This window comes from Poecilia reticulata, chromosome 8 (genome assembly GCF_904066995.2).
Source record: "Poecilia reticulata chromosome 8, P_reticulata-male-v2, whole genome shotgun sequence".
Lineage (NCBI taxonomy): Eukaryota > Metazoa > Chordata > Actinopteri > Cyprinodontiformes > Poeciliidae > Poecilia > Poecilia reticulata.
This window is the reverse complement of record NC_088837.1, coordinates 22,197,351-22,215,955: the sequence shown is the minus strand read 5'-3', so window position 1 is coordinate 22,215,955 and position 18,605 is coordinate 22,197,351. Positions and strand designations below refer to the sequence as shown.

The 18,605-nt window shown below is 38.0% G+C and overlaps 1 protein-coding gene and 1 pseudogene across 2 annotated transcripts; both read left to right on the top strand.

Annotated features, from left to right (window-relative positions):
• Nucleotides 1-3,649: 3,649 nt before the first annotated feature.
• Nucleotides 3,650-4,685, top strand: LOC103468900 (migration and invasion enhancer 1-like; annotated as a pseudogene). The gene is made up of 4 exons (XR_014088716.1): nucleotides 3,650-3,791; nucleotides 4,004-4,101; nucleotides 4,217-4,293; nucleotides 4,378-4,685. The product of XR_014088716.1 is annotated as a migration and invasion enhancer 1-like (transcript).
• Nucleotides 4,686-11,024: 6,339 nt separating this feature from the next.
• selenow2a (selenoprotein W, 2a) lies at nucleotides 11,025-12,527 on the top strand. Its single transcript, XM_008416288.3, has 4 exons — nucleotides 11,025-11,175; nucleotides 11,384-11,481; nucleotides 11,604-11,680; nucleotides 11,764-12,527. The coding sequence occupies exons 1-4, from the start codon at nucleotides 11,147-11,149 to the stop codon at nucleotides 11,845-11,847; spliced, it is 288 nt and encodes a 95-aa protein (XP_008414510.2). The 5' UTR covers nucleotides 11,025-11,146; the 3' UTR covers nucleotides 11,848-12,527.
• Nucleotides 12,528-18,605: the final 6,078 nt, after the last annotated feature.

Sequence of the window (18,605 nt, the reverse complement as noted above, 5' to 3'; positions counted from 1 at the left end):
ATATTGCCAGACAGTAAAAGACATTTTCTGTTGGTTTTAAGTGCTACTAATCCGTTCTCATTGGACTCGGCACCGCAAAAACTAAATCTTACCAAATATTTTTCTCTAGATTCCAGTCCAAATATATTAGTACACCAGAAATAATAAGGAACTAACTTACGCATAACTTTTAATTCAGATATAAAAGCTTATTTTAAGTCAGTAATGTCTTAGTATTGATAAAAGTTCTGTTTTCAGATGTTTTCACCTCTCAGAAGATATTTTTCCTGTTGTTATAAGTGAAACGATCGACCAGTGGAGCTTCTAGCAGAAGATGTTGGATTTGTCCAAACCCCAGTAAATAAAGGTATAAGAACAGATCTAGTTGTTTATTTGTTATCTGAGCGTGAAAGTTGCCATGAACAGGACTGTCGACAGGATTGTGATGAGTTCAGTTGAAACCAGATACACAATCTGTATTTAATCCCAGTCTAATATTAAATCACACTGAAGCTTTCTGTTTTATTCAGCTATTGGAGATTAACAAACTTATTTCTACATGTTAAATGTGACAATAAAGGAGGATATATCTTTGAAATTATTATCAACTGCAGTTTTCCTTCATTTTCTATATTTCTACCAGTGTTTGATTAAGAAACCACTGAGAATTTAATCTGACGTTTGGAGTTATTTTCACTTTTAAAATATCAGCTCAGTAAAGAAACGCTTTGTTACATTAACATCAAGTTTCTCTGATTCCAAAAAAGGCGTACAGTCACGAGAGCGCATGCTGTCCTCCACGAGATGACATGGCTGTTAATCTACATAATACACAAGGAACTGGATTCGACTTGTTTTTCATTCGTTGCGTTCAAATTAAATAATAGATGTAAAAATTTCCCTATTCGATGCAACCCTAACTTTCAAGATCGAGAGAGAAAATTGCATGCAATATTTTAATTAAAGATTAGCACTTGCAATAAACTGCTACGCTACACAAAGAGGCGTAGTGACACACACTGATACATGTGATTATTTTCTTATTTCTGATGCGTTGTTCTTCACTGTTGAAATCAAATTGCCTTTGGATTATCGCCATGACAGCAGGGCTCCTTGTGACCTGCAGTACTGACCATCACATGTCTAAATATTAACATCGTTTCTACTAAAGCAAAAAATTAAATAAATCAGCTTCTTGTTTGTGTCATAGAGCTGGAGGAAATACTTTTATATACTCCTGGATTTAAGCACAAATAGTTTGTAAGATTCCAAATGTTTGGACAGCTGTAAGACAAAAACAGTAGTCAAATAAAATAACACATTTTATTAACTTATAAAGCAGTGAGATGTAGAAAAAGCTGAGATATTATAAACATCAGCTCATATGTTGCAGACATCTCTGGAGTCTGTTTCTTCAGGTGCCAAATTAATCTACTCCAGTAAAAGTGGCAATTACTCAAGTAAAATCCAGAAGTACACTGTAGTAAAACTCCTAGCCTCAAAGAAGTGAAACTGTTCACATTATGTTCATATTTAATTTAAAGTTAATACATAAAAATGTGTTTGTTATGTTTAATTAATTAATTCTAGTAAAGTTAACATGATTTTGTCACATATTAACGAAACGAAATCATTTTTAGTGAATTAGCACACCGATACCTCTCTTGACCAGAAGAGGGCAGTGATGCAACAATACAACTCTAAAAGAAAAACCAGTTTAAACCGGAATAGCCTAGATGTTCATCCGAAGAAGAAAATACTTTTTTGTCGTTCTTGTTTTATTTTTTCAAAAAGTTGCTCAAGTAAATGTAACCAGAACTACCGACCTCTGAACATAGATAACATGTTCAGAGATAACTTAACAAGAGTTAAGTTTAGCGTGACGTATTAGCATGTATTCATTTAGCTAACATTATTAGCATCCATCAGCATTACTCAATTTACTGGGCTTGTTTGGGAAAAACAGGGTAAAGACTTTTTGTTTTTTGCTGCCGTGTTAATCTCACGCAGCTGTGCATGTCTGCACAGCATCATATCTCTGTTGTTGCCCCAGGTAAAACATGTTTTGGAATAACAAGCATCTTAACGCTTGAAAAAACTTGTTACGACTTGTTAACAACTGATAAATAGATGTAGAGGCTGAAAAACGAGGGTACGAATACAGCGAGGGAGGCTAGGAATAATGGAAATTTGGACACTCTGAGGTAAAAAAATAAATAAAACAAAAACTAAATCCCTTTTTTTGTTATGTGATAAGAGGAAGTCCAAAACAGTTAGTCTCAAAATGCTTCACTGAAGGCCAAAGCTCCGGTATCAACTTGGATAATGTGTCAGTGCTGCAGGAAGGACTGGAACTGGGATGATATGATATGGGGCCTTTCGTGGAAACCAGTTTATATTTATTGCTCAGATAAACCCTGAAATGTTTGCAATAGGACAAGATCTCCTTGGCTGAACTGTCCCTCCCTGCAGCCTTACAGACATTTGCACCATGCAAAACAGTGCAGAATACTCCCTAACTTGACATGAGAGAGAGCACAACACACTAGGACAAACTTTTTGTATCACATTTTGAAATTGTTAACAGCTTGAGATAGTATCATACTATATACAGTCTGCTTGCATTCTATAGCACAATGACCCTATTCACACAGCCAGACCAAAAACAAGATGGCTTAGATCAATATCATGAGCTAAGCACTAGAAGTCAAAAGACCTAATACATTTGAGAATCTTTTGCATGTCTTGAAAATCAATGTTCACACATGCTTTTCACCCAGACCGATAAGCTTTAATCATTTTGCAAAAAGGAATAGGCAAAATCTTCTGTATCCCGATGTGTGAACCTCATAGAAACGCACAAACCCCAAAGGATGTGCAAATGAGGTTATAATAAAAGGTGGATCTACAAAGTATTGACCTCTTCCACTTCATACATCATACACTACTTAAATTTTTTTTTTTGTCATATAAAACTGAATACGCTGGGAACTGGTTGTTACAGTTCCCAAACCATTGCTGTAAAGGTTTAGTACAAGGGTCTGCAATCTGAAGCTCCAGAGCCATAATCAATCAATCAATCAATCAAGTTTATTTGTACAGTATATTTGACAAACAAGGTAGTTCAAAGTACTTTACATCATAAAAACACAAAAATACAAAGTAATAAAATACACCATGCACCACTGGTTCTTATATTTGGTCTTTATGTATCGATCTAGTTGAGCAAACTGTCATGTTTTTAAATACAAGTATAAAACAAATTTGTTTTAGCAGGGATTCAGCTTTTTTGTTAAATAATTGCATTACATTTCTAAACAGACTGTTTGTACCAGCAATATTCTTTCAGATCTATTTTCAGAAACTATTTTCTTTTTGCACATTTTTGTTATTTTTAAACGTATTTAAAATTATAAGTTGTCTTTTTTTTTTCTACAAATGACCACGCAACTTTTTTTCTAATTATCCGAACAGTAGTTGTGAATAAAAAAATAAAACAAGAGTTAATCGGGAAAAAATATACTTTTTTGTGAATAGAAGATAAACAAATCATTGTTTTGTTTGTTTCAGATTTGTCGAATTATTAATAATTGACATTAACTCACAAAAATAAATCCATAGTTCTTTAAGTAAAATGACTCTTCCGTGCATCTTACGCACACGCAGCTGTACTGCGTCACAGAAAGTCCGCCCCTCCCACTAACTCAGCGTTACTCAAGCGCCTGTGTTGCAGAAGGTCGCAGTGCTGAGTGGAGGAAGCGCACAGCGTGAGGAACGTCAAAAATGGGGGCGAAAATTAAAGTCGAATACTGGTACGTCTCTATTTTTGTTGCTTTCTTAAATATCTCCTGTGTTATTATTCAACATTTGCACCCTGTGTTATCGCTTTGAGTCTAATTTTTTTTTTTTTTGCGGAGTTGTGTTTGTTTACCAGCCGTTACCCTTGTTAGTCCAAACCTGCAAGTTTCTGCTGCGCTTCTGTTCGCGTTTAGCTTGAAATCCGTGTTTTATGTGTTGCCCGTAGCGGTGGATGAGGTTACAGACCTCGCTATGCGAAGCTCGCCCAATTCATCCAGGGCAAGTTTCCCGATGCGGAGGTGACGGGCTTGGTGGGAAGGAGAGGTAAAAACACAAGTCATGCTGTTAAACTATTCCAAGCTTTCATCTTGTGGTTTCCTTGCTGCTTCTCAATACAAGGTTCTTTAAAGTGCTTCCTCTTTTTCTTCTGAAATTACAGGCAGCTTCGAAGTTGAAATAAACGAGCAGCTCGTCTTTTCCAAGCTTGAGACAGGTGGCTTCCCATCTGAGGATGACGTGAGTATCCTGCACAAATTCAGCTTACTCTGAATCCAGAGCAGCCTGGTTTGTGCTATATATTTATTTTCCCCCCTATTGTAGATTTTGGCTGCAGTTCAGGCTGCCTACGATGGGAAACCTGTGCAGAAGATCACCAGGAAGCGCTAGTGATCCGTAGCATCAGCAGCATGATGGAGGGCGCCTCCCTGCCCAGCTACGTCCGGCCCGGATGAAGCAGTCTGACCACACGCTGCGTCAGCTGGCTCCTCTCTCTTCTCCTATTAGATTCTTCAGGCTGTTAATGATTGCTGTAACTTAAAACCCTAAAGGTTATAGTTTGACGAATGCCTTCCTGGAGGTTCATTCATAGGAACAGAGATGAGGAGAAGTTGTCACAGATGGGAATAAGGGAGCGCGCGCCCGTCCGCCTCTATAGCTGGCATTTTCCTGTGCCTTCGGTGTCTGAATCTTTTGTTTCCTTTTTTTCGCATGCAAGTTGGAATTTATATTGAACGTAAAAGATCTTGATAGGTGAAATGAATGAATAGGAAGAGAAACTACTGATGTCTTTGCACAACTTTGTTGAGCAATTTTAATCTTGTCGTTTCCTCAGAGCTAGTCTTTGCTTTTGGGTGGTTCTGTGGCTTGAATAGCTTTAAGCAAGATTGTCTTTCATTTGTTCCAAAACATCGACATTCACATCCACAGATACTGGAGACATATTCAGCTGCGCACCTGAGAACCGTCATTATTACTGTAACGGGATTTCTTTTCTCATTTTCCACTTCCAACTGTAGATTCTTATTAAAGCAAATCCTTGTTAAAGACAGTAGTTGTCATCTCTTCTTTAATGCAATGTTTTGTCTGCACCCACACCTGTTTTTCTTATCATTCCCACCTCGACATGTTTGTTGCTCGAGCCACTCCTTTGGGCGTCTTCCTGTCTTAATCCCTCGGCTGATAATGTTCCGGTTGTTCCTGTGCAACAGGTTATGTTTTGCATAAACTGACTACATGACGACGGCTGCTAAAAATCTCCCGCGCTGGACACGCCTTTCCATGTTCTGTTGGAAACTGCTTGTGATTTTATCTGTAAAATGTTTACAATCTTTTCAACAAGTCTGTTCTTTTCAAAAGACAAGAGCCAGACGCTGGTGTGCATACAGTGGGGAAAATAAGTATTTAGTCAGTCACCAATTGTGCAAGTTCTCCCACTTAAAAAGATGAGAGAGGCCTGTAATTGACATCATAGGTAGACCTCAACTATGAGAGACAAAATGTGAAAATAAATTTGAGAAAATCATTTTGTCTGAATTTTAAAGAATTTATTTGCAAATAATGGTGGAAAATAAGTATTTGGTCACCTACAAACAAGCAAGATTTCTGGCTGTCACAGACCTGTAACTTCTTTTTTAAGAGGCTCCTCTTTCCCCCACTCATTACCTGTATTAATGGCACCAGTTTGAAGTTGTTAACAGTATAAAAGACACCTGCCCACAACCTCAAACAGTCACACTCCAAACTCCACTATGGTGAAGACGAAAGAGCTGTCGGAGGACACCAGAAACCGAATTGTAGACCTGCACCAGGCTGGGAAGACTGAATCTGCAATAGGCAAGAGGCTTGGTGTGAAGAAATTACTGTGGGAGCAATAATCAGAAAATGGAAGACCTACAAGACCACTACTAATCTCCCTCGATCTGGGGCTCCACGCAAGATCTCAGCCCATGGGGTCAGAATGATCACAAGAACGGTGAGGAAAAATCCCAGAACCACAAGGGGGAATCTAGCGAATGACCTGCAGAGAGCTGGGACCAAAGTAACAAAGGCTACCATCAGCAACACACTACGACGCCAGGAACTCAGATCTTGCAGTGCCAGACGTGTGCCCCTGCTTAAGCCAGTCCATATCCAGGCACGTCTGAAGTTTGCTAGAGAGCATTTGGATGTTCCAGAAGAGTATTGGGAGAATGTCATATGGTCAGATGAAACCAAAGTAGAACTATTTGGTAAAAACACAACTCGTCGTGTTTGGAGGAAAGTGAATGCGGAGTTGCATCCAAAGAACACCATACCAACTGTGAAGCATGGGGGTGGCAACATCATGCTTTGGGGCTGTTTCTCTTCAAAGGGACCAGGACGACTGATCCGTGTACATGAAAGAATGAATGGGGCCATGTATTGTGAGATTTTGGGTGCAAACCTCCTTCCATCAGCAAGGGCAATGAAGATGAAACGTGGCTGGGTCTTTCAGCATGACAATGATCCCAAGCACACTGCCAGGGCAACAAAGGAGTGGCTTCGTAAGAAACATTTCAAAGTCCTGGAGTGGCCTAGCCAGTCTCCCGATCTCAACCCCATCGAAAACCTTTGGAGGGAGTTGAAAGTCCGTGTTGCCCGCCGACAGCCCCAAAACATCACTGCTCTAGAGGAGATCTGCATGGAGGAATGGGCCAACATACCAGCAACAGTGTGTGCCAACCTTGTGAAGACTTACAGAAAACGTTTGACCTCTGTCATTGCCAACAAAGGATATACAACAAAGTATTGAGATGAGCTTTTGTTATTGACCAAATACTTATTTTCCACCATTATTTGCAAATAAATTCTTTAAAATTCAGACAAAATGATTTTCTCAAATTTTTTTTCACATTTTGTCTCTCATAGTTGAGGTCTACCTATGATGTCAATTACAGGCCTCTCTCATCTTTTTAAGTGGGAGAACTTGCACAATTGGTGACTGACTAAATACTTATTTTCCCCACTGTATGTTTTTTTTTTTTACTTTATTTGTATTCATTTTTATGCATACAAGTACAATCAAACACGAGGGCTAGGGCAGGTAACAGTCACACTGATGACAATTTTACAGACATTTCACTGTATGTCGTCACAAAAATAAAAACAAGGAAACCTCCCAGGCGTCTGTCAGTCAGAGTGGAATCATAAGAATTAACTCTTACATGCCTTTGGCTATAAAACAATCCCATTTCCCCCAAAATCTCTCTTTTCTCCTTCCAAAGATGTAAAAGTCAACATTTCCATGTTATGGATCAGGTTTATAATATTCACACGAAACAGCAGGGGGTCTAGGTTGGAGCCAACATTCAGTAATCGCCTTCTTACTGGCAATCATAAATATATTCAACAGGTATGTGTATTCAGAGGCACATAGCAGGAAATGAAAAGACTAAAGTTATGCCCAGAATTTCATGGATTACTTGATAAACGTCAATCCAGAAGGTCTTCAGCTACAGTCAGTCCCAAAAGATGGAGACCACACCGCATTCCCTCCAGCAACAGGACTGCTAACCACCCAGCCTGATCTGATTAGATTAGATTTAGAAATGTATGTATTTCTTAATCCTCACATGGAGAGCTAATTTATAACTTTAGTAGAAGTAGTCATGCTGTGTGTTTCCAATAAGGGGCGCCAAATCAAAGAGGAGTTGGTTCTTCACTGCAGCCTTCCCCCTCTCCAGAAATGGAGCATAGAAGACAAATTTAGTCTTTTTTGAAAGGACAGGTAAATCACAAGTCATGCTGACGAATGAAACTATTTGAAGCGTTCATCTTGATATTCACTTTAAGTTTTCTTGCTGCCTTTCAAGCCAAGATTCCTTAAGTTGCTTCCTTTTTTTCATCTTCTGAAATTACAGGCAGAAGAAGAACTACTGCAGAGCCGGAAAGTTGTCTGTAGTTTGCCAATGTTTTGTTGCTTTGTGGTAGTTTTATACCAGGAACGAACAAACTTCGATAAACTGAGATTTAATGCGATAGATTTCACAGACTGAGTTCATGGAAATCAGTCTTTCTAACACATGTCTCTGGATGTAAACTCTTCTGTTTGTAGTTTTTATCTCCATCCATATTCCCGTCAACTGTAACCAACAATCCGGTTCCTCCTTTAGAAAATGTTCCTGAAACATGACACTGCCACCACCTTTTTCAACATCAGAATGGTTTGTTCATAGCCTGGTAATATAAAGCAGCCTTTTGTACCTCCTTCACACAAAGGGTCTGGGTTCTCTGCTATTGAGAAAAGATTCCCTCCTGAAGGCATGGACAATGTTGAGATCTTAAATTTTACCGAATCGATAACGTTTGACTTTGACGTACGTCTAGGGAGTTGATGGTTTTTGCTCTGCTCTATGCCATGATGAAGGCAAAACCTTGAATCCATCAGCATCTTTAGGAACAATTTACTTTGTAGTGTAGAGTGAAATTTGTGAAACAGAAAGGTTTTAATGCCAAAACCAGTGCTGACCCAAAAAACACAAAACATTTTAAAAAACCAGGTAGTTCATTCCAAACACTTTCAGGAAAGTGTCATCACTGAAACTGGCTGATGAGGCAAAAACACATCCTGTTACATCTGCCACACGATTAACACAACAATTAAAAAAAGGAACATGAGGCCAACTGTCAAACATGGTGCTAGTAGTGTGATGGTCTACGTCCCACTGTCTGACCGGATGTTTTATTGTCCATGACTACTCTCTCCTTTGAGTCCGTACTAGAGTATGTTGTGGAAAAAATTATTACCAAGCACTGCTCAGGTTGATTTATGAATTGTGCACAACTCAGAGAACTGAAGCAGATCTGAATGGAAAGCTCTGCCAGGCAGAGACAACACATGAGTTTTATACCAAAGATAAGGGATTCAAAACATGGCTGAGACTGTCTGGCTCTGATGCAGCTGTGGGAAACAACTTCCAACCTTGTACATGTAACCAAATAGTTCTTTTTGGCGAGAGTTCACAAGCATTTCATGTAACATAATCAGCAGATGTTAAACCCAATATTTTTGCCATTTTTGCAGAAAATTTGCAATAAACTTACAGTTATGCATTTGGTGAGAAAATATGTAGGAATTTAGTTTAATCTGAAAAAACTGGATGGACTGTTTGATGTAATTTAGGGTCTGGAGTCTTGAGGGCCACACAAAAAACTAAAGCGGGCCAGATTTGGCCCCTGAGCCTTGAGTTTGCCACATGTGGTCTAGGCCTTTATTCATTCACAACAATACAAAAGACTCACTGAGATTCTAACAGAAAATACTGATAGAAGTTGGACCAAGTTGGTCTAGTTAGATTTTGTTCTTTCAATAAACAAAATAATAATTTTAAAACTGCATTTTGTGCAGTTTTAAAATTTTTCAAATCAAATTTGTGAGAGTTGAAACATTTAGGCCTGGCAAAAACAAACAAAAAACAAATAGGGGACACTTGTAAAGAAAAAAGCAAATACTTTTTCACAGCACAAGACTAAAGCACAAATAGTCTGTAATTTTTCAAATGTATGTTCAGCTATAAAAACTGAAAGTTTTTAAAAAGTTAGTCTAAAGACAGTAGTTCCTCTGCTGTCATAGTTTTATTCTGCACATCTCTGTAACGTTATATGTAGGGCATTTTTCATCGTCAAATGTTTTGCTAGCGTTTCTCTTTTTGTCATATGATATGAGAAAGTCCAAAATATTTCGCCTCATTGTGTAATTTGTAACGTACAGCTTCACAATTATGCTTCACTGGAGGCAAAAGATTCGGTATCAATTTGGATAATGTGTCAGGAACTGGGATGGAAACTGGAAACCAGTTTACACTCTGGTTTTTCATTTGATACTTTAAGGCACTTTGAATTTCTTTCTCAGACACAACGTGTTTGGGGTAATGTTTGCAGTAGGATAAAATCTCCATGGTTGGACTGTCCCTCTACAACCTTATGGAGATTTGCAGCATGCAAAACAGTGGGTTAAAAAATGTGCAAATACACCAGGAAGCTTCAGATGCCCTGACAGATACAATGTTGCATGGTTACTAACTTGACGTGAGAGAGAACAAGGCGCTGTAGTATCACACAGTAGGAAAAACTTTTTTTGTTACTTTTATCTGTTGCTTTTCATTATAAGTTAATAGCTTGAAATAATATAACATGTATATTATATAGTACTATAATATTATATACTGTAGGTTTGCCTTAAAGAAGGACAATGGGCCTATTCACACAGCAAAGGTAACAACAGAATGGCTTTGATCAATGTCATGTGGTAAGCACCAGTAGTAAAAAGACCTAATCCATTTGAGAATCTGTTGCATGACTTGAAAATCAATGTTCACACATGCTTATCATAAAAACTGATAAGCTTGAGTCATTTTGCAGAGGAATAGGCAAAACCTTCCATCTACAAATGTGGGAACCTTGAAGAAACATTGAAACCCCAAAGGACTTGCAAATGTGATTATAGCAAAAGGTGGATCTGCAAAGTAAACTGAGGTTTATAAATACATATATAAAAACAGAGCTGTGCTTCAGCAGTGACGCAGCTTTATCATGAAAGAGTTGCACTAAATTTCCACAACAGATTGACTCAGTGCCAGCATTATTTTTCTTGTTCTTAGGTTGAAAACTATATTCTTTTTGCAATACTTTCATGTTTTTCTTTATTTCAAACCCTAAAAATAGGAACAAAACCTGGTAATTTCATATAATAATGTTTGTAAAAATTAAAAGTTTTCTTTTCTTTTTTCAAAAGGCAGTGTAACTTTTTCTAACTATACAAACAGTGGTTTTGCATAAGCACAAGTTATAAAGAAAAAAAAATTTAATAACATAGTGAAGAACAACTAAAATCCTCGTGTAAATGATTTGTAGAAATATGTATAACTGACACTGACGTAAATAAATAAAGACATTGTGGTGTAAATAAAACGATTCTTCCGTAAATAAAACGATTCTTCCGGGTATAATACGCATACGTAAATCCATTACGTAAAATAAGCCCCGCCCCTCTTGCTAGCAACGTTATACAAACGCCCTTCGTAGAAGCTAGTAGCACCGAGTAGCGACGCATACAGCTTGAGAAACGTCAAAAATGGGGGTGGAAGTTAAAGTCGAATACTGGTAATTCTTCTTTTTGGTGCCGTTTTCCATATCTCCAACTTTATTATTTCAACATGTGTCTCATACATTATTCCTTTGAGTCTAATTTAATGCGGAGTTGTGGTGTTTGTTTACCAGCCGTTAGCATTGCCGGTCTACAGCTACAAGTTTCTGCTCCGCTTCAGTTTGTTTTTAAGCTTACTCTCCATGTCTTCCCTGTTCCCTGTAGCGGTGCATGAGGTTACGAACCCCGCTATCGGGAGCTCGCCAGTGTCGCTAAGAGCGAGTTTCCCGATGCGGTGGTGTCGGGCTTTGTGGGAAGGACAGGTAAATCAAGTCATGCTGACGAATGAAACTATTTGAAGCATCCATCTTTAGATTTTCTTGTGGTTTTCTGGCTGTCTTTCAAGCCTCTTTATAGTTCCTTTTTTTTTCTTATGAAATTACAGGCAGCTTCGAAATAGTAATGAACGGGCAGCTCATCTTTTCCAAGCTTGAGTCAGGTGGATTCCCATATGAGGATGACGTGAGTATCCTGCACACATTCAGTCTGCTCTGAATCCAGAGCAGCCTGGTTTATGCTAAATATTTATTTTTCCCCTGCCGTAGATTATCAATGCAGTCCAGGATGCTTATGATGGGAAACCCGTGCAGAAGATCACCAAAAGCCGTCCGCCGTGCGTCATCTTGTAGCTCTCCTTCTGATCTGCTGTAGCATCAGCAGCATGATGGAGGGCGCCTTCCTGCCCAGCTACGTCCGGCCCGGATGAAGCAGTCTGACCACACGCTGCGTCAGCTGGCTCCTCTCTCTTCTCCTATTAGATTCTTCAGGCTGTTAATGATTGCTGTAACTTAAAATCATAAAGGTTATAGTTTGACGAATGCCTTCCTGGAGGTTCATTCATAGGAACAGAGATAAGGAGAAGTTGTCACAGATGGGCATAAAGGAGGGCCCGCACGTCTGCCTCCATAGCTGGCATTTTAAATTCCCCCCCCCCCAAAAAAAATTTTTTAATTTTATCGCATGCAGCTAGGGATTTATGTTAAACGCAAAATATTTTGAAGGTTGAAACAAATGAATAGGAAGAGAAACTGCTGATGTCTTTGCACAGCTGTTGAGTAATTTTATTTTCATTTCCTCAGAGCTATTCTTCGCTTATGGGTATGAATTGTGGTTCTGTGGCTTTAAGCTTTTAAAGTGAGCGTGAACCAAGTTGATTTTTCACCTGTTCCAAAACAAATATTAAATTTAAACTCTTACATACTGGATTCAGCTGCTTAACTGAGAACCATCATTTGTTGCTATTTCTCATTTTCTACTTCGGTTGATGTTGAAACTGCAGAATTTTAATAAAGTAAATCCTTGTTCTATACAGTCGTCATCTCTTCTTCTCTACACACCAGTTACTCTTAGCATTCCCACCTCGACATGTTATTTGCTCGTGACGCTCCTTTGGGAGGCTTCGTATCTTAACCCCTCGGCTTCTCTTCTGGTAGAACAGGCCGTTCCTGGGCAACAGGTTGTGTTTTGCATAAACAGATGACATGACGACGGCTACTGAAAATCTTTCATTTTCAAACTTCCGTGTCGGATACACCTTTAAATGTTATGATTGAATCTGTTTGTGGTTTTATCTGTTAAACATTTACAGTGCAAAAGGAAAATCTTCTGAAATCAGAGCAAGATGCAGATAAATGCATACGTATTTTAATCTTCTCACGGAGATTTAGATTATTTCATTAGTAAAGTTAAGGTGTGTGTTTGCGCTAAGGGGCGCCAAAATCAAAGAGGTGAAGCATAGAAGACAAAATTAGTCTGTGGGAAGGACAGTTAAATCAAAAGTCATGCTGATGAATGAAACAATTTGAAGCATCGATCTTGAGATTCTCTTGTTTTCTACTCTTTCAAGCCAAGATTATTGAAATGTTTCCTCTTTTTCTTCATTTGTAATCACAGGTGGAAGAACTGAAGCTAAAACGTTACCAGCATTGTGTTCATTGTAGTTTTACACTGAATATTTTTAATCTCTTTACAACCTCAAGCTTCAATAAACAGGTTTGATGTGAGAAATTTCATATTCTGTCACTCTGGAAGGTCGAATTAGGAATTAAATTAATTCCTGAATCATTAAATAAAATTTAGTTTTTTTTTTCAATTTTCAAATTGATGGTTTTTATTTGTTTATGTAAAATATAAAAGTATATAACACATGCCTTTTATGTGAAAGGCATACGCTCCACCTCCTATGTGATTTTTTCTTACATATCTGAACAAGACAAAATATGTACACAAGGTGAAAAGAGAAATAAAGAAAATAAAATAGAGATGCACTTATATATGCATAAATATGCATTTATATACGTATATTTTTCATCCTTGCAGATCAAACAGATCGCCAGAAGATGGCAGTGTTTGCTTCCACCCTGTTAACTGATAGACCTCAAACTGTTGGGATTTTACCAACCAGCAGGTTTATTGATGATTAAGTCAATGTTTCAAAGTGTTGAGGAATCTTGCAGCTGATCATTCAATGTTAAACTGAATGATAAATCGTTGACATTACATGGTTTTTACTCTGATTCCACGTGGAAATGAAAATAAATTGGTCATTGTCCAAGTTCATTCTTTCAATTGAGCTTTGTTCCAGATAATCAAAAATATTTTAACATCAGGCAAAGCTAACTTGGGTAATACCATATATTTAGGTAAAAAATTATATATATATATATATATATATATATATATATATATCTGTTTAAACACCAGAGCAATAGAGGCTCAGATCTACCACACCAGAGAAGACCCAAGGTGTAGGTTGTGCAAGGAGGCCCCTGAGACAGTCCAGCACATAACAGCAGGGTGCAAGATGCTGGCAGGGAAAGCGCACATGGAACGACATAACCAAGTGGCGGGCATAGTGTACAGGAACATCTGTGCAGAATATGGACTGGAAGCCCCGAGATCAAAGTGGGGAACACCCCCAAAGGTGGTGGAGAATGACCGAGCTAAGATCCTGTGGGACTTCCAGATCCAGACAGACAAGATGGTAATGGCGAACCAACCGGACATTGTGGTGGTGGATAAAGAACAGAGGAAAGCCGTTGTGGTGGATGTAGCAATACCAAGTGACTACAACATCAGGAAAAAGGAGCATGAGAAATTGGAGAAGTACCAGGGCCTCAGGGAGGAACTGGAAAAGACCTGGAAGGTGAAGACCACAGTGGTGCCTGTGGTCATCGGGGCCCTCGGGGCAGTCACCCCCAAACTGGAGCAGTGGCTCAAACAGATCCCAGGAACAACATCAGACATCTCAGTCCAGAAATGTGCAGTTCTAGGCACAGCCAAGATACTGCGCAGAACCCTCAAGCTCCCAGGCCTCTGGTAGAGGACCCGAGCTCAGAGGATGAAACAGACCACCCGCGGAGGGTGAGAAGGGAATTTTTTATATATATATATAAACCTCATATCATTATTTGGTTAGATTTTTCTTCCCACTTCATTAAGTCCAGACTAATAGAAGAAAGAAATCAGTTAAACAGAACCTGGCTGACAACATAAAGTAGTCAAAAATAAATAAATAAAGGGGATAAAAGCAAATGATGGTCCTGATCTAAAAAAAAAATAGAATAAAGTAAGAACAAAATGAGAACTGAGTTAGTTAAACCTTTGTCAGTCTGGAAAAGACTTTTCTTTCAAGTGTTTTGTACTTTAATGAAGTTCAATGTGAAGTAAAATCTGTAAATATAGAAAACATGGAACAGAGGCGAATCCTCCCAGGGGCAACTGACCTGCCAGAATTACCCCATGAGGTCATGGCGTCACAATGGCAATAGGGTAAACACTTCTTCAACACTTTTTATGTATTCATGCATGATTTCTATTGACGACAATTGTGCCTGAAAGAACTAAAAGGTTTTCTTTGTTTTATTTTTTAGTAAATGTGGCTTTTCTCCCCTCCTTCCATTCATTTCCACCTTGCTGCAAATAAAAAAATTAACTAATATTAAAACAGTAATAATAATAACAACACAGCTGAAAGCTCATAAGCATGAAAACTTTATTTCTGTTTATTTAAAAAATAAAAGTACGTTTTAGCTTGCACTCCTAAGAAATTAAAACTGTTACTTTGTTTTCAGGAGTGTTTTGTGTTGAAGCTCATGATAAAAAAATGAATAAGATAAACAAACTAGGACATGTATAAATGATCATTTTCAAAGTAAAAAATTATTTAATATTGATGTAATAAAAGTTTAGCTGAATTAAAATGAATGAATGGCGGCCCTGACTGTGTTGCCTTTTTGCTGTAGGTGGGTCTTTGATTCTGGCTCTTAGTGATAACTCACACCAGTCTGCTTGCTGGGGGGCAGATAGAGCTCATATTTGCATCTTTTCCCATAAAATTACTGAGTGTTTTAAAACAGCGGTGTTAAACTCATCTTCGTTTTGGGCCAAATCAAGATCATGAAGGCTCTTAAAGGGCCGGTTGTGCCAGAATGTAATGATAAAACCTGATCACAAACTGTTAAAATATCAATGAGTTCTTAAAATTAAATAATATTATTGAACATCTTTTAAGTTCCTCCAGAATTTTGTGACTTTTTGTGATTATTTTTGCAATAAAAATAAAAGTGTTTGTGGTTCTAAATTGGAAATATTTGCAATTATTTGCAACTTTTTATATAGATCATGGACTATAATCTGACATCAATTAAGGCTGAAGCAGCTGTTTAGTACAAGCAAGAACGTTTTTGGCAATTTTTGAGAAAAATCTGCAATAAACTCCCAATTATGTGTTAGAACAAAAAAGTGCAGGGATTTGTTGACTTTGTGTGAATTTCCATGATAATCCTGGAGGGATTGATTGATGTAATTTGGCAGTAAACACATAAAAACTGCATTGATTTGACTGATAACATGATATTTAAGCACATTTAGTGTTTAGTCTAAACACTAAATGTGCTTAGACTAAAAGCACATTTAGCCACATAAAAAGCTACGGTGGGCCTGATTTGGCCCACGGGCCTCGAGTTTGACACATTAAAAAAAAAACCTTTATATACTCCTTAGATTTATTTTTGTTAAGCTACAGCTTTCATTCACATTCAAAATTCTTCGACTGTAGTAAATTCATAAAGTTTATGAAGTGAAGTTCACAAACTCTTCTTTGATTTGAGCCGTTGGGTCATTCCCATCTTTATTATTGAGGTTTTCAAAAAAACTTAAAGGTCAATTCACACTCTGTCCACATAACCGGCGTTTCATTTCATTTACTTTAGAAGTGTGCAGCAGTGAAACCTTTTTAAACGTGAAGATGTGTGAAAACTGGGAGTGTCTGTGCTGTGCGAGTGAAGCCACATGGCCACCACAGATAGCTTCCACGAGGCGCGATAACGCGCTTCTACCACAGAGGGTCTAAAATTGGGCCCCACTGTGTTTCCTCACCATGGATAACTTTATTAAACTTGGTTGACTTTATTAGATTGTATCCTAGATACGCTTCAAGAATCATTTTGTTCCGTTGATTTAAAATTAAGACCCACATAATAGTTCTTCTGTAATGTGGGTTTTCTAAAAAAAAAAAAAGAAAAAAAAAGTTGATAATTTAGCTTAACGCAGTAAAATAAATAAGTCATAAAACCTCAAATTAATACACACAGAACAAAAATGCAAGCCAGGAAGCGTGAAATTATTTTCATGGTAGCAAATCCCAGTGTTTGTGCAGAAACAGTTTATGTAACATTACAGGAAATCTCATTTCAGAATCTTAAATCCAAGTAAGATTTTTGTTTAGGACCACAATTAATTCTGAATTTACTGAGAGCAAAGAAACAAATCAAAGATTTGCGAGCTAAAATCAGCAAAGAGGACAACTGAAATCTCCTAAAAACGACTTTCCTTGACATTTTCACTCTCTGGACTCTTTCAAACTAAGCCAATCAATCCTGACGACGTGAGAAGCCCTTGTGACACGATCAGGTAATGCTGGGATAGCTCATTATCAGCTCCTCTAGACTCCAGGCAGCTGCAGCCTTTGGAGCAAAAGGAGGCTCAATATGAAACCACTTGTGTTTTTCACAGATTCTTTTCTTTTCTCTGTTTAAATCAAAGCCAATGCAAAACGGAGGCATGGTGTTGCAAGTCCTTTTGATCTAGCCGTTTGTCATCAGACATGCAGGAGTGCAGAGCCGAGTTCTTCAGGACCAAACCTTCAGGAGGTACGTTCCCCAACAGCAGGTCACTGAAGCATGCTAATGTCAAACAACAGTTGCAATTGTAGCCGTCAAACTGCAAAAACACAACAAGCACGAGGAAAACGATAGCTTAACAAGTTGAGGTTGAAGTTGAAGTTTGCTTTTCTTCTACTTGATAAAACAAGAGCAGCAGTGAGTGGCTGGTGAAGTGTTGCTACTCAGCAGCTGACTGACTGTGCACAGCAACTAAAACCAGTTCTGCCACCTGAGTTTTTTTTTTTTTTTATCCTTGCAGGTTTCTGTATTTTCTGCAACTGAAAGCTTCAAACAATGGAATAATTCACAGGTATGCAATTTTACATGACAAATAAGTAACGTTTAAACTGAATATGTATTCCAACACTTATCCTTGGATATCATCCAACTGATTCTCACAAAATGTAACATTGGCATTTCAAGAAATGTTTGAGATTTTAAGAGCCAAGAGCTTTTGAGGTTACTTCGAGGGCCGGAGAAGAAATTGAATAAAAAAGCTGAATAATGGGCAACAAAATCAGAAGTTCTCTTCGTTGTGGATTTATCAACAAAGGATTAATCAGCATTAATCACTTTTTAATTGTTGCAGGAGAGACTGGAGATAAAGTTTCTTTGTTTAAAATTAAAGTGATTATTCCTGAATGGTGACATTTTACTGGAAAACTTGCTTCCTTTGTAGCGATTTGATTAAATTAGTGATGGCACGACTTCAGCAAGTCAAGTCAACATAATGACTCCAATCACAGTGGCATTCTAATGCTAATGAGCAAACCTTCTCCACTTACTTGCAGAAATCTTGAATGAGGTTCTTTCATTTCCAGATAATTTAGAGGCATTTTAAAGTATTCATAGATAAAAGTTCCTGGAGACTTGAGAAGGGTCGGATGTGCCAGAATCTATTGATAAAACCTGATCACAAACTGTTAAAATATCAATGAATTCTTAAAATTAAGTAAATTATTGAGCATCTTTTCAGTCGCTCCAGGATTGTGCATTTTTACATTAATTAAGCTGTTTTCCATACTGTATAAGGATTGTCTCTGCAGACACTGTTTTAGGTTGTTTTGTGATTAATTCTCTGCATAATTAATGATATATTTCTGTTTTCTTCAGTCCATGGGGCATCATGTGCCTGTGTGTGTCACCAGCAACCAGTTACACCTCCAGCCAGCAGAGGAGGTCTCGCCTTGCCCTCATGCACCCAAAACAACCAAGAGATCTGG